Source organism: Eurypyga helias, unplaced genomic scaffold (assembly GCF_000690775.1).
Source record: "Eurypyga helias isolate BGI_N326 unplaced genomic scaffold, ASM69077v1 scaffold1936, whole genome shotgun sequence".
Classification (NCBI taxonomy): domain Eukaryota; kingdom Metazoa; phylum Chordata; class Aves; order Eurypygiformes; family Eurypygidae; genus Eurypyga; species Eurypyga helias.
In genome coordinates, this window is record NW_010254461.1 from 4,589 (window position 1) to 18,251 (window position 13,663).

At 44.3% G+C, this 13,663-nt stretch overlaps 1 protein-coding gene across 1 annotated transcript in view; it reads right to left on the minus strand.

Annotated features, from left to right (window-relative positions):
* Positions 1-829: 829 nt before the first annotated feature.
* Positions 830-13,663, minus strand: part of IL17RA (interleukin 17 receptor A) — a 13,896-nt gene continuing 1,062 nt past the window's right edge. Inside the window, exons 2-12 of the mRNA XM_010152968.1 lie at positions 11,685-11,831; positions 10,365-10,489; positions 9,233-9,359; positions 7,253-7,300; positions 7,002-7,159; positions 5,626-5,703; positions 5,126-5,201; positions 5,028-5,042; positions 4,060-4,161; positions 2,962-3,003; positions 830-2,343 (exon numbers count right to left, since the gene is read on the minus strand). Coding sequence (XP_010151270.1) covers positions 830-2,343; positions 2,962-3,003; positions 4,060-4,161; positions 5,028-5,042; positions 5,126-5,201; positions 5,626-5,703; positions 7,002-7,159; positions 7,253-7,300; positions 9,233-9,359; positions 10,365-10,489; positions 11,685-11,823 — 2,424 coding nt within the window. The 5' untranslated portion in view covers positions 11,824-11,831. The remainder of the gene's footprint in view (positions 2,344-2,961; positions 3,004-4,059; positions 4,162-5,027; positions 5,043-5,125; positions 5,202-5,625; positions 5,704-7,001; positions 7,160-7,252; positions 7,301-9,232; positions 9,360-10,364; positions 10,490-11,684; positions 11,832-13,663) is intronic.

A 13,663-nucleotide genomic window follows, 5' to 3' on the forward strand; every position in this document is an offset into this window, starting at 1 on the left:
GTTTATCCCACTTACTGCTCAGTTACTCCACTTGATTTCTGAACGGCCACGGGAAGGCAACAGCAAGTGAACGGATGAGTGGCAAGAGAGAAACCCTCCAGATACCAGTGCCGACCAGGCAGAGGTAGCCCTGACCCAGCTGAGGCACCCACCTTGAACACAGTATTTACAACGAGATGTTTAAAATGTGTGTTAAAATGGCAATGCAAATTTTGCCATGTTACTTACATACCATGGATATTTTTTAGGCTGGATATGAGGAAAAAAATTCTCCACTGAAAGTGTGGTCAGGCATTGGAACGGGCTGCCCAGGAGGTGGCCGAGTCACCATCCCTGGAGGCACTTCAGACACAAAGTACTTAGGGACATGGGTCAGCGGTGGCATTGGCAGTGTTAGGTTAACGGTTGGACTTGATGTTCTTAGAGGTCTTTTCCAGCCTAAAGATTCCATGATTGTAAACCTGCTTTCCAAACTCTGGCCATGACTTTTATCTAGTGCAGCTGGAGGGCATTTTGAAGGCACAAGTGGATGAGCCATAACAATTTTTCTGCCATCCATCAGTGAGGACTCAACGTAACACATCTCCCCGAGGAACAGAACTACTGCCTGTTCTTCCATAGGGGTGGCTAATATTCCTTGCTTCTCTCCACAGAGATTGGAAGCAACATTACCAGTCTGCTGGGCAATCCTGCCTCCTAGCAGCAGGCAGGAAGATCCCACCAGGAAGTCGTGTGCCACACGAGGACAAGGATGGTGCTGGAAACGCAGTTTCAACACTGTGCGTGGTACCACCTCCCATCCCTATATTCAAATGGTCCCAGATAGAGCCTAACAGTCCTGCAAAGACTGGCCAAGGTCCATCACCTCGGATGGATACCCCCAGTCAGAGCTCCGTTGAATGTCCTGGAAAAACAGCTGCTGCTGGAGGCTCTTTAGACTGTTCAAGACCTCTGGAGAGAGTTCATGGAAGACCACTTGCTTTTCCTGATCCTCCTCTTCTTCCTCCTCCTCCTCCTCCTCCACAAGGTCATCAGGAGGCAGAGGAGAACATCTAGAGATGTAGCCCTGGTCTGACTGCACTGACTGTCTTTGGTCTTTGCACTGGTCATCAAAGACCAACTGGTCTTGCTGGTCAGCCTCCTCTCGGCAGCGAGACGGCTCCGAATGAATGACGCTCTGCTGATAGAGAGAGTACATGAGTCCGTTCAGGTGGTGTCTCAGTTCACCTGAGAGGTTTGAAGGGCTCTGGTCATCTACTGCTGAAGCTTCAGAGTCATCGTGGAGGAGGATGTTATTCCTCATTGGAAAGCTTGTCTCCAGAAGAGGAACTCCTTCCACACGGTCCTCATTACTCAGCACATGATGACCAAGGATATTTCTATCTTCCATGGAAGGGACTGGCTCCACTACCTGAATTAGAGGAACCTCATCCATAGGAAGGACCGTAGTCTGAGCAGTCAGATCCCCACAGGGATTAAGCTGAGGCTGCAGTTTACAGCCTCCAGTTTCACCGTCATGCATGTGGAGGTCGACGACGTAAGAGCAGTGGCAGTCAGGCTCCCATAGGTGCAGCTGGTGTTTCACAATTCCACCTGGTTCACTCAGCAACGAATCCACCTGGCTCTCTCTGTTCAGGGACTGCAACTCTTCATCACTGTCCAAGCAGATGGTTTCACTCTCAAACCAGTCCGGGTGCTCAGTCTGCCAGTTCCTGAACTTTTGCACTGCTTCTTTCAACTTCCTCCCACTAGGGCTATCGATGTAATTCTCAGCTGTGATTTCTTGGATTCGATGGATGCGCCCAGGTTCAAACTTCTCCAGATCCTGAATCCGAAAATAAATATCCTCAAACTTTTCCATCAGTTGGTACCTGGGGATGACGTTGAACAGATCAGGTACCTCTTTCTCACTACTTATCCCCTCAAAATAACAGACTATATACATTCCAAAACAAGCTGGCTTCTTGAAATCTGGCAGGATCAAATTCAAGGCCGGGGTGAACATGTCTCCCGTGGGCTTTTGCTGATCTTGCCTGAGACACACAGGCTCACTCCCAAGCATGGCCTGCCATTTGGCCTGGGTGCCCCGTGAGCATAAGATGATGATCTTGGAAGACAGGTCTTCCATTTCCTTCTTCTGCCGAGTAAGCCAGGGTAACGGCCCTAACTCTGAGATCTGGTGATCCTCCAGCAGATCCAAGGCTACAGCAGTGCCACAGACCGTCATCAGGAACTCGGCGAACTTCAGCACCACGTCCACGTACAGCAGGTGATCGGCTGAGTACACGATCCAGACCTTGCGGGGCTTCAAGGGGGGCAGAGGAAGGTCGGTATATGGTGCTGCTGAAAGACAGAAAAATATTCATCCCAGCCACATCCCCAAAATGTAGGGGTGCAACTCGGCAGCAATCAACACGGGAGATAATTAACAAAAGGTTCTAGCAACTACCAGTTTTGAAGCTGTTTTGGCAACATGCACAGACAACATCTCACTGCATAAATTTAATACGCAAGTCCAGACAGCGGACCTGTGGTTTACAACGCTGGCTGGATGGTTCATGGAATTTCACCACACAAAAACAACACACCAGCTTCAAGAGGCTTGAAAACATAGCTGTAAGCTGGAGAGCTGAGTGCCCCCACCCCAAACAATCCCCTAGTGCTGTGGCTTAGGCGATGAGCAAAGGTTCTTTTGTCAGGACAGCCTCAGCCTCACCACATCACGATGCAGTTATCTCCTGTCTGCCACATATGGCATTTCCACTTCCATGTTTCTCTGTCCAAGGCTATGGGATATTACAGAGTTTCTTTTAGCTAAACAGGAAGATCCTAAGGCTGCCTTTTGATTTTGAGAAGCACCTAGAGAGCAGTAGAGCCTACAAGAGCCCCTTCTGGACAAATGAGTGTGACTTCCAGAAGGCATTCACATGTGCTAGATAACACGCAGGCAGGACACCTTACCAGTCTGCAAATCATTGTGGTTGTATTTCCCTCGCTGGTGTCCTGGAAGACAGAAAAGCACTGTCAGTTCTGAAAACGTGAAGTAAGATTAAACCATTAAAATGGCAAGACCTTCCAAAGATTAGGTTAAAAATCCCTCTTACACTGTGCAGGGATTAAAACACAGCCTAATAAACACCATATACTAAATGAATAGACTCTTCTACAGCCAATTTTGCCATGTACTTCACTACACTTTTCCTTTGAGAGGGAAAGGAATGCACTCAAAACCAATTTTCTTTATCCTCCCCAGATCTGGCCAGCCTCAAGAAATACAGAACCTCCACTTGTTCTGTTACCTCTCCTTAAGGAGAGGAGGCTTTTTTAAAGATAGTTTTTCTTAAGAGGCTTCTCTGAAGAGGCAACTAAAGCATCCCTAGCTACATCTTACAGGTAAGCTGGATGTTAGGAAATTTTCCATTGTAATGAGTAATGTTTTTACCACTAGGGTGGTAAAAACACCCCAGTGAGCTGCACAGTTTCCCTGTGGTAACTGCCCCATGGTTGCAGCACAAAAGACTGGGAATTAGTCCTTAAACACCCGATTTTCCAACTCACTCAGTCAACCTCTGTGTCCTGTTTTTCTTCCATCTTAATTGAAAAACATTATTTAAGCTCAAAATAGTATAAAAATGAATTCTGTAGAGACTTTGAGGGACAGGAGGAAGACTACAGTCTGAACAAACAGGAAGCTTCTGTCCTGCAAAACTCTTATGCAATGCAGGAGAAAAATAATTGGAAAAGACATCCATCCACAATCTGCAGGAAACAAAGGGCTGAACTGTGAAGTTCCTTTTTCCTCTCCTGAGCTCTGAAGCACTGTGAAAACAGAGTATCAGATAATATAACCCATGGAAGGCTTTACTTAACCAGGTTGATGGTATTAGGATGTTACAAGTCCCATGACGTAACACAGGAGGTGGTGTTTACATAGGCATCATCTCAGTGGCAAGACATCAGAACAGCAAGGAAGAAAACAGCAATAGGAATAGGTACAGAAGCAGGAAACAATATGGTTTTAGCACTGAATCTTTTCTTCCTAGCTGGTATGAGTCTCACCTGCTCGTTTTTTGGTCATACAAATCACACCAGTTATGACTGATCCCACCAGTAACACACAGATCCCAGTGATACACCAGTAGAGCCATATAATCATATCACCTGCAGTACAAAAATAGCACTCAGACACTGCTTTACACAAACAGAGTTTCAGCAAAGAACAGGAGTTTCTTGAGCAGCAGGAGCCAAGGGAGAAGGACCCTGGCTCTGACTAAAACCACATCTAGCCCGGCACTTCCCCCTTACAACATACCACAGTCACTTCTCAGAATGAATTCCTGCTTTCACGATGCTGTTCGACACCAGAAGCTTGCTCCATAAAGAACCATATGTGCAGCCCACTGAAAACACAGATCAATAACCTTCCCCCGAACAGCAATATTTATCCAGCTTTGACAGGCATGCCGCTCATGTCCTGCCCGTTTATGTAATCTATCTTAATTTAAAAAAAAAAACACCCCACCATTTTGGGTGATGTGGGCTTCTTCAACCTACAGGTGTTTTTCTTTTTAAATCTTGGGCAAACTAGCTCCTTACAGGTGTTGCGGCAGCCAAAAAAAAAGATGTCAAATCATTATGCACATGATTTATCTTGACATTCATAAAAATGAATATATGCAAGCTATTCTCTCCAAAAGCTGCTTTATATTATGCAAATTTTTTAACACTGAGCAAAGTGACAGAAAGTATTTTATATTAAGATCCTTCTTGTCAAAACTGTTTCTCAAAGAGTTTTATGCAAGTGAAGTATCTCTTAAGAAAATTGCTCTGAGGTTCGCGCTGCATACAAATACTTGCCTCATTAAGTTATGGTGAAGTAACTCTTAACACAACTCATTCTGAATTCAGTGTTACAAAGGGGTCATTTTCCTGCCCATCGGGTCATTCCCAGAGAGGATCATTTGTTATTCTATACGACAGGAAAAGACCAGCAAAAAAAGTTCCAAGGTACTGGAAGAACTTCTTACCTGATGGGTCTGTACCTGTAAAAGAAGAGAGTTACATTAACGATTCAGGTCTCGTCTGCAAGACAACGGAAACCGATTTACAGAAAAGCAGTTCTCACTTGGAGCTGGTGAACACGGGATGAAAGCAGAGTGTCTCAGGCAGTCTGTGCCACAGCTCGCAAAGAACGGCTGAATCTGCAGTTGAGAAATTCAGAAAAAACAGAAGCTATTCTTAATAGCAATTTTTTCCTCCGCTTTACTTTCCCCCTGCCTCTACATTCCTGTATTTTAGTGCAGGGACACAGAATTCCTACTTCCCTTCAGAAAACAAGATTCATCAAGAACCCTTAGGTTTTACGTTAAGGGGAGCTCCTGAGCTTGCACACCTGCCATTCCCACTCCATCATCTCTGACTCGGCACCCCCATACGGAGGAAAGGCCACTGTCTACAGAGAATCCTTATATAAAGAAGTTGTTCTTTCACCCATAATCGTTATTTCCCTGACAGAGGTAACTACGGACTAGCCAATCTCATAACAAAACACTGTGCAAAGTGTTCCTAAGCTGCTCGTCGCCGTGTTGGCGAAGGACAGACGCAGGAACAACAGCGAGATCCCACCTGTATCTTGTAGTTGCAGCAAGCCCTTATGTTCTTCTCTATTTTGATTGTGACATTCACTGGCTGTTGCAATCCACCCTGCAGAGCACAGATGCAAGTTATAAGAAGAGGAAGGAAATGGAATGAAAGCAAGAAAAAAGAAAGGGAGTCAACATGAGAAGGCAGTGGTCCAAACAAGCAGATTGGTGGTGGGTTTGGTTTTTTTTTTGGGATCATGAAGCTCACAGAGAATAAAAGGGATAAATGGTCTGGGCACCATCGTTGCAGGTGTCCCATGTGACAGACCCGGTAATGCAATTAAGACAGCAGGCTAAGGTTGCACAGGTAACAGGAAACAATTAAGGACACACATCACATAACTTCAAATGTGTTAACTTAACCTTACAGTTCCTTAACAATCTGTCTTTAGTTATTTAATCTGCAAACATTAACAAGCTTCCGTGTTTAATTAAAAAAAGCTGTCAACACTGCCGCTTCTGACACTAGAACAGACAATTAAGTTGTCCTTGTTACCCGCTGTACACAATTATCAGGATCATCTAAATATATTCTTTACAATGATTAGCAGGTACATACTCCAAAACGAGGTTTATTCCTCTTTGCCAGGGAAATACACGCACAGCTGTATAGCTGTGTCAGCAGTAACTTAATACGTATCAGTGCATGGAGTACAAAAGGGTTTAAGTGTGGAAGGAATGGAAAGGTTAAGCAAACTGAATGCCAATATATCGGTCCCTTCCAACCCAAACCACTCTGTGATTCTTCTCTCCCCCAAGGAAAGGTGGGGGCTGGTACCAAATATTCAGTATTTCTCATCCTTCAGTTGCCTGAAGGGGAACATTTCTTAAATCGGAAGATGCCCTGGTCTACTTTAAGCTTCTGAGCAACACAGGGTGTAAGACCTACAAGAATCAATTCTCAGTTTGATTGAAGCATTTGTTACAAAACCGCTCATTCTTAATCTAAAAGATTTAATTAACATCCCCCACGTCATCACATTTGATAGACTACTTCAGTGATTTAGTCAACCAAAATTCAGGTGTAAGTTTTCAGTAAGTCTTATTTCCCCAGGCATTGGCTTGAAAACGGTAGTAAAATCCACACGGGCAAATATCAGATTTGGGTTTCTTTGCAGATGTTTACAGACTGCTCCGTGCATTAGAAAACATCTTTTTGATCTTTATTTCAAGAATTTGGTGGATAAAAGTTCCCCTTTCCAAAGGTAATTAAAAATATCTGTGAAAATTCCTGGAAAACGGCTGTACAAGTGCATGTGTTACCTCTCCCACAGCACAGCTCTAACTCCTTGTTTAGCAACCGTTAAAGAGATGTTTGTCCAAATTACCAGAGAGGATATCATTTAGGAGGGTAATTACCTCAGTGAAGTCATGTGTGATTGTTTTACACTTCTTCTCATTCAGGAAACTGGCCACGTGAATTTCGTACCGGGCTGACTCCATCCAGGGGTTAAACCTCACGAGCAGAGTTGTATCATCTAGACTTTTGCCTTGGATCTGGGGCTCCCACAAACTGCCTGGAAGTAGCGGAGATATTCCCAAGTTTCTCAATTGTCAGAAATATTTCAGAGCAGCCCGTGTCCGCATGACTCAAACACAAAAATCTTTACCTGTCTCTACACAGGGGACGGTCCTTTTCATTAGAGGGTCCATGCAGTCTGCAAGAAAGACCATCAGTGACTAGTCAGAAACATTGTACTTCCATTAGGAAAACCCACCCATGTTCTTAGCAGAAGCCAGACAGCTAACTATGCCCTCTTTGACGAGTAGGGATCTTTGCTCCAGGGCAGTAGCAAAATTCTGCAGCAGAACAGGATTGGTTTCCAGTGTACAAACTAACCACCACCACGAGATCGCTGGAGGGGCTGTGTTTTGGTTTTTTTTTCCAGACCACAGAGAATTAATAAGACTGAAAATATAAACTACTACTTATAACAGTAACATTTGACAGTTCTTGCTAACGTAAGGCTTGTGCAGAGAGGGTCATAGTGGAATTAAAGCTTCTGTGGACTTTGAGAGCACCACGGTGACAGACTCCTCCACAAGCATTCTGCCCCAGGAAAATGAGGCAGCTGGAATCTTTTCTTGATTCCAAATCTTCCACTTTTATAATTCTTTTTTTTAGCAGATTGGCACTGCTCTTTGGGACTTTTTTCCCCACAGTCAAATGCAGATTTACACATTCAATATTTAGCAATGTGGGATTTACAAATCTCAGCCTAAACTACGCCTCTCTCTCCTCCAGGGTTTGGACACAAAGGAAAAGAACAACTCCCTGCTTAAACGGTTGAAAGAAAACATTAGATATCTTAAATTTCCAATTCCAAAGTTGGAAAATTTACAGCGTCCCTGTAATTCACACATAAGCTCTGATCAGCAAAGCTCCTCCAGCTGCCGAGCTCAACACGTGTCTGTAGAAGAGGGGAGGATGAAAGCCAGGAAGTTCGCAGTATGACCAGGTGTAAGAAAGGATAAGAGGGCTGAAAAACAAGTGCCACCCCTCTCCTTTTCCATCTCACTCTGATTGACATGCTGCATACTTGGCCATTTTATAACTACAAAGTCACCTGGACAACTATCAGCAAGTTAAGAAGAAAATTATGAACCAGTTTTCAAGCTGTAGTCAGTGCCAAGTATTTATAAACTAATCAGTGCAGCCAGAGGGCACTGCAGATGCTCAGCATCTTCAGGGAAAACAACAAAACACATTCTTTTCAGTTACAGGAAAACTTTCACATACCCAAGAAAAGGTCAGGCACTCAGTTCTGTCAAGTTTCTTGGTAAATTATGCCCAACCATGTCTTCGAAATCAAACTTCACATATCTAAAATTTAACACTAGAAACCAAACTTTATTGCTCCCGATCTGGAAGCAAAGGGGCAACTTTGGAAGACTCAAAATTAAGTAAAAGCAGCAGCAATAAGTCTGCAGAGAGCACAAAAGATTAATCCACAGCCCTTTTCACGAGGATGAAGTATCTTTGTGCCTGCTCCACTGGCAAACATTTCAGCAACGAGGTCTGGGAGATGTAACTTATCTTCAAACAGCCCCTCAGAGGGGCACCTACTAGCTTTCAGGTTTAATTATGAATTTCTCTTTAGCCATAGCTGTAGCAGAATTCTTGGCAAGGTACAGAAGCAGTTTCTCAGAACTCAGATGCCCAAGTTCAAGTCTTTGTCGAGTTTTCTAGGGAGCATATAAAAATGTTTATAGTAATATCTTCCATGTAAGACCTACAGTCAACCAGAATCAAAGGAGCTGGTCATCACAGACTAGTCCCTCCACATGCACTTTATTCCAAGCAGAGATTTGACAAACTTCTGGACACAGGATCCCAGAAAGCATGGTGACTTGTAGGACAACACAGTACATGCATTTTGGATATATAGCCCAAGGGTACTGTAGATAAGGCTAGCACCATGGACTTTCCAAACAGCAATACTCAGAAAGGACATGTTTTTATAATATGCCACCCTATTGCCAAACTTGCTCACAGATCATGATCTAGTCTGGAAAAAACCCCAACCCACAGGTCCACAAACCTTCACAGTCCTAACCTCAAGGCCCCAATGAACTAGAGCGTCTCTTACCAGGAACTGTGAGAGACGTGGACTTGCAGTTGTAGTCTCCATGCATACCCAGTTTGGGCAGGTGGTAGACAGTCACCTGGTAAGTCTGGCCAGGTTCCACTTCGAAACGGTCAAAACTGAAATTCCACTGAAAGAAACATTCACAAGAAATCAACAGCTGACTTGGCCCTGTTTCACTGTGTTCCCTCCCTCATTCCGTATGACTTTTTCTGAAGATTGACTATAAAGAAATGGAACTCAAGCGTATTAAATGTACCAGTTCCTCGGTCTCTCCCAAACTCTTCTGTTCAAAATGAGAAAAGTGGTTATTTCCTGGGATCTTTGAGCTAATACAACAGTCTTATGCCAAACTGTGTGGAGTTTCCACTAAATTCATTCTGAACCGAAGGGCAATGAGGCTAAAACACGCAGTTTTGAGACAGACATTTTAGTCTAGTATGAATCTTGCAGTGCTGTGCAAGCGCTAAGCATTTAGAACTGCACTTACACAGATCTGCACCTGGTCATTCCATACCTATTTTCTTCAATCTATACTCTTTTCCACACCAGGAATGCTGTGCAAATCCTGGGAGGGGTACTGGCTCCAGACGGTAAGTGAACTATGGCCAAATTCTGCGTGGTAAGCAACGATCTCCAGATTCTTACTGTTCATGAAGGGAGCTGTGGATGCTCAGCATTTTTCTGACAAGCTTCCCAGACTGAGTGTAAGCTGAAGGACCAGCCGCAAGGTTGGCGCTTTCCTCCACAGCAAGAGCGTACAAGAAGGAACTGGAAGTAAAAGGAAGGGTTGAGTTACAGACTAGAAATGTCATATCTGTCAAGCAGAATGCAAAAACTCCTATATTTACTTGCTTTAAGTAACATCCAGAACAAGACATGTGCCAGGCACTTGAGAGCAACGATTCTTAAAACCAGAAGGATGGGAAGAGTGAAAGAGAAACCAAGATTAAGTAAGCAGTTTGTACATGGTTACACACAAGTGTAAAGCAAACTGGAAACAACAGCAGGTCTCAAGCCCGATTTCATCAACTCTTCTAACCAGTCCATACCTTTTAATCAATAACTCTGTTGTATGACAGTGAAAGCAGAAACAATGGCCTAGAAAAATGAGCTTAGAGCCCTTTGCACTCACCCGACCTCCATCCGGACGGACCTGAAGCGTCAAGTTGTTCTGAAAGTCAAACTGGGCGCAGATCTGTTGATTGGTGTTCACTTGCATCACAGACAGCTCTGCCCCTCGGAGACACCAGATGCTAGCTGCAGGCACAGGGATGGAGAGAGATGTCTGTCTTTCCTGTCATCTGCACGTGTAGAGGTTGCAACCCCCACAGAGACTACCTACTGTGCCTAGTCTTGTCAGTCTTACTCCTTTGAAGCACTGGGGAACCCAACACAAAGATAACCGGCCATGAAAAAGTGAGCGTGCAGGGCTGACTAACACCACTTGCAGCTTAAAGGTTGTCTTGTGTGGCAAGAGCTTCACCTGTGCAAATGAAGGGGCAGTATAGAAGGCAACTTCATTCTTCCAGACACCCCAGCAGATCCACAGGTTCAGTGTTGTGTTCAGCTCTGCCCCTCAAGGCTGCTTCAGGCACTTTGGGCACTAAAGCAAATGTGCTTTTATTTTGGTACAGACAATCCCAATGAGAAAGTTGATAACCATGGCTACGCAAAATGATGGGGGGTTACCCGAGTCTGCTTCTACACTACTACAGCTATAGTGAGGTAACAACTCTACACAGCCCTCAGACACAGGCCCTGCAGAAGTTAGAAATGAATGTCTTTAATTCTGTCTTCAATCCGTGCAAAACCACGGGCAAGAGCATGCAAGGGAAGCATCATATACAAACAAAGATATCTGGAGAAAGAGAAAAATTCACTTACTGGTACTCATTTAGGCTCCAACAAAGAGACAATTATTCCTTTATCAAGACACATGTGCACACAGGGAACCAAAGTTACAAAGGCTAGATTACCCGAAGCAGGAGGAACTTGCCCTGGGTTAACAGCACATAATTTATTTGTGCGCTCTCAAATTAATTCTCCTTTGTTCAGTTCACAGATGTAATTCTCCTGCATGAGACTGCTGCAGTCATTACCATGCTGTGAAAAGGCAATGCTTGCAGGCAAACTCCCTTTTCTCTCCTCATTACCGTGATAAAGGTGTGAGCCTTTTATCTGCTTTCCCCATTTTAAATGTCATTATCTTCTACTAGGGGAAGCATTTTAAACTCTTAAATACCCAGCAGACCCTGGGCCTGATTCAGTCATCAACAAAAATCAAATCACATCCCCCAAAACAAACAAGATGAAGAGACCAACCCCCCAAATTTCAAAGGTCTGCTTTCATGACTCCATTGGTGAGAGACTTCAAGCCATTTCTCCTCCCTGTTGTCAGCAGATCACACGCAATTCCTCTGCTCCACGTTCACATTAAACAACCACCACTTACCATCAGTGGCCACTTTCCATTCTATCCGAAGCACAGGCAGCAGTCTTCCATCCATCTGACGGAATACTTCAGAAGAGACATGAAGACTGCTTGGAGCAGAAGGAGTCCACATGGGAACCTGCAGCCAGCTCACATCCATGCAGGTGCCTGTCCCGGAAACGAAACCCACCGTTCACAGCGGGGCAGAGGAAGCTCCGCTGAACTGCGATTACCATCTGCCCTTTGGGTCAGGGTTACCCAAGAGGGCAAAACTGGGTGACAGACTGCTTCACAGGTCAGAAAGGCAGCTTTCAGCACGCAAGTACTTTATGAATTGCCTGTAATACTCTGAACTTACCCATTCTACTAACATACGCTTCCACTTTTCCTTAGAATCTACTATTAATTATCACAATCAATGCAGTCAGGTTAAACAGGTCAAGTTTAACCTCAATATCCCAACTCAGTATCTCCTGCAGCAAGTCCACACCTTGCTGCTGAAAGAGACCTATGTCAGACGACTAGTACCATTTCCAGCCTGCCAACAATAAGTTGTCTGTCAGATACCCAGGGAAATTGTTCCAATAGTTGATTACTTTCTGTTTAAAAATCACCTTACTTCTAATTTGAATATGCATCTGAATTTAGCTTCCAACAACTACTTGCTATGCCTTTCCTAAACTAATGAGCTCTCTGGACAGAAAAATAGTTTATGCTAGTCAATACAGTGTTAGGGAAAACTGGTCCTGTAATCTCATCAGAAAAGGAAATCAGGTATGACAGGCATTAGACAGACATGATCTGCTTAGACTTTTGTAAGACATTTGACTTCTCAGAGCATATTAAAAATAGCTCTGCTGAAGATCAGTGAAGCACAAACACAGGAAGAACTAGGCTGACAAATCAAGGAGGAGTTGCAAGTGGGAAATCATTACTGTTTGAATGTTTTAAATAGCTTTGTGGGGGTGAGCGTAGGCTTAATGCTATGCTTTTTTAAAAAAAAAAAAAATATCAAGAATCCAGAAGTAAACATAAAGTAACTGAGGATGGAGCATATGGTAACAGTCAGACCTGGGGGGAGGGGATGGCAGAACTGTCAATAAAACCAAATCTGAGTCACTTTGTATACTGGACCCATTCAGACAAAATACTTGTTGATACACTGCAATATGTACATAAGGTAAATATGCTCTACACTACATGTGCTAACGAGAATTTATAACAGTATCTATAAAAGGACTGCTGAAAAAAACAGCAGAAAAGCTGCTCAACATGAGTTGTGTCATCATATGAATAAGCTAGTGTGATCACTGAATATATCGAAACAGAAAGGAAAAAAAAAGGTAAAACTAGTATACAGGCTTTGGAGAGATGGGTGTGACATTCTCTGGCTGCTTGTTGCATCCACGCTAAACCACTAATATCAAAAAGAGAACAATGAAGAGCAAAAGAATACATTTGTAGGTTGAAGTCCCCAAAAGCTAAACGTGTTTTGCTACCAGTTTCAGCTGACAGAAACCCATGTTGCTAATCAAAAGGTTTCTCTTTGCTACATTTTCTGCCTTTCCCCGCGCATGAGCTCAAGCAACCCCAGGGCTGTGTGACGACCTGGTTCACAAAAGTGACCGGCCAAACAACGGTCTCCCCATCTCCTTGGTGTGCTGCTCCGTCAGGCAGCAGCTCAGCCGGCGGGCCTACCGCCATGGGCGCTGGCCAAGGAAAGCAGCGGGAGCGCTCGGCCGGCCACGGGCAGGGACAGAGGTGGGAGCAGCCCCTGGCCCCCAGCAGCCTGACGTTACACGATGCGTGGTCAGGCACCCGAAGGACACTCGCGGCCTTCCTTGATGGGCCAGTGATGGGAACGGTGGGGAGTGGGCACTGTCCCTTCGTGTGACAGCACGGTTGTGGGCTTAGGCAGCAATTAGACAATCCTCAAATGCTTATTCTACCAAAAAATATCTATAGAAAACCTTGTAAGATTAAAGATTTAAGGTTAAAAT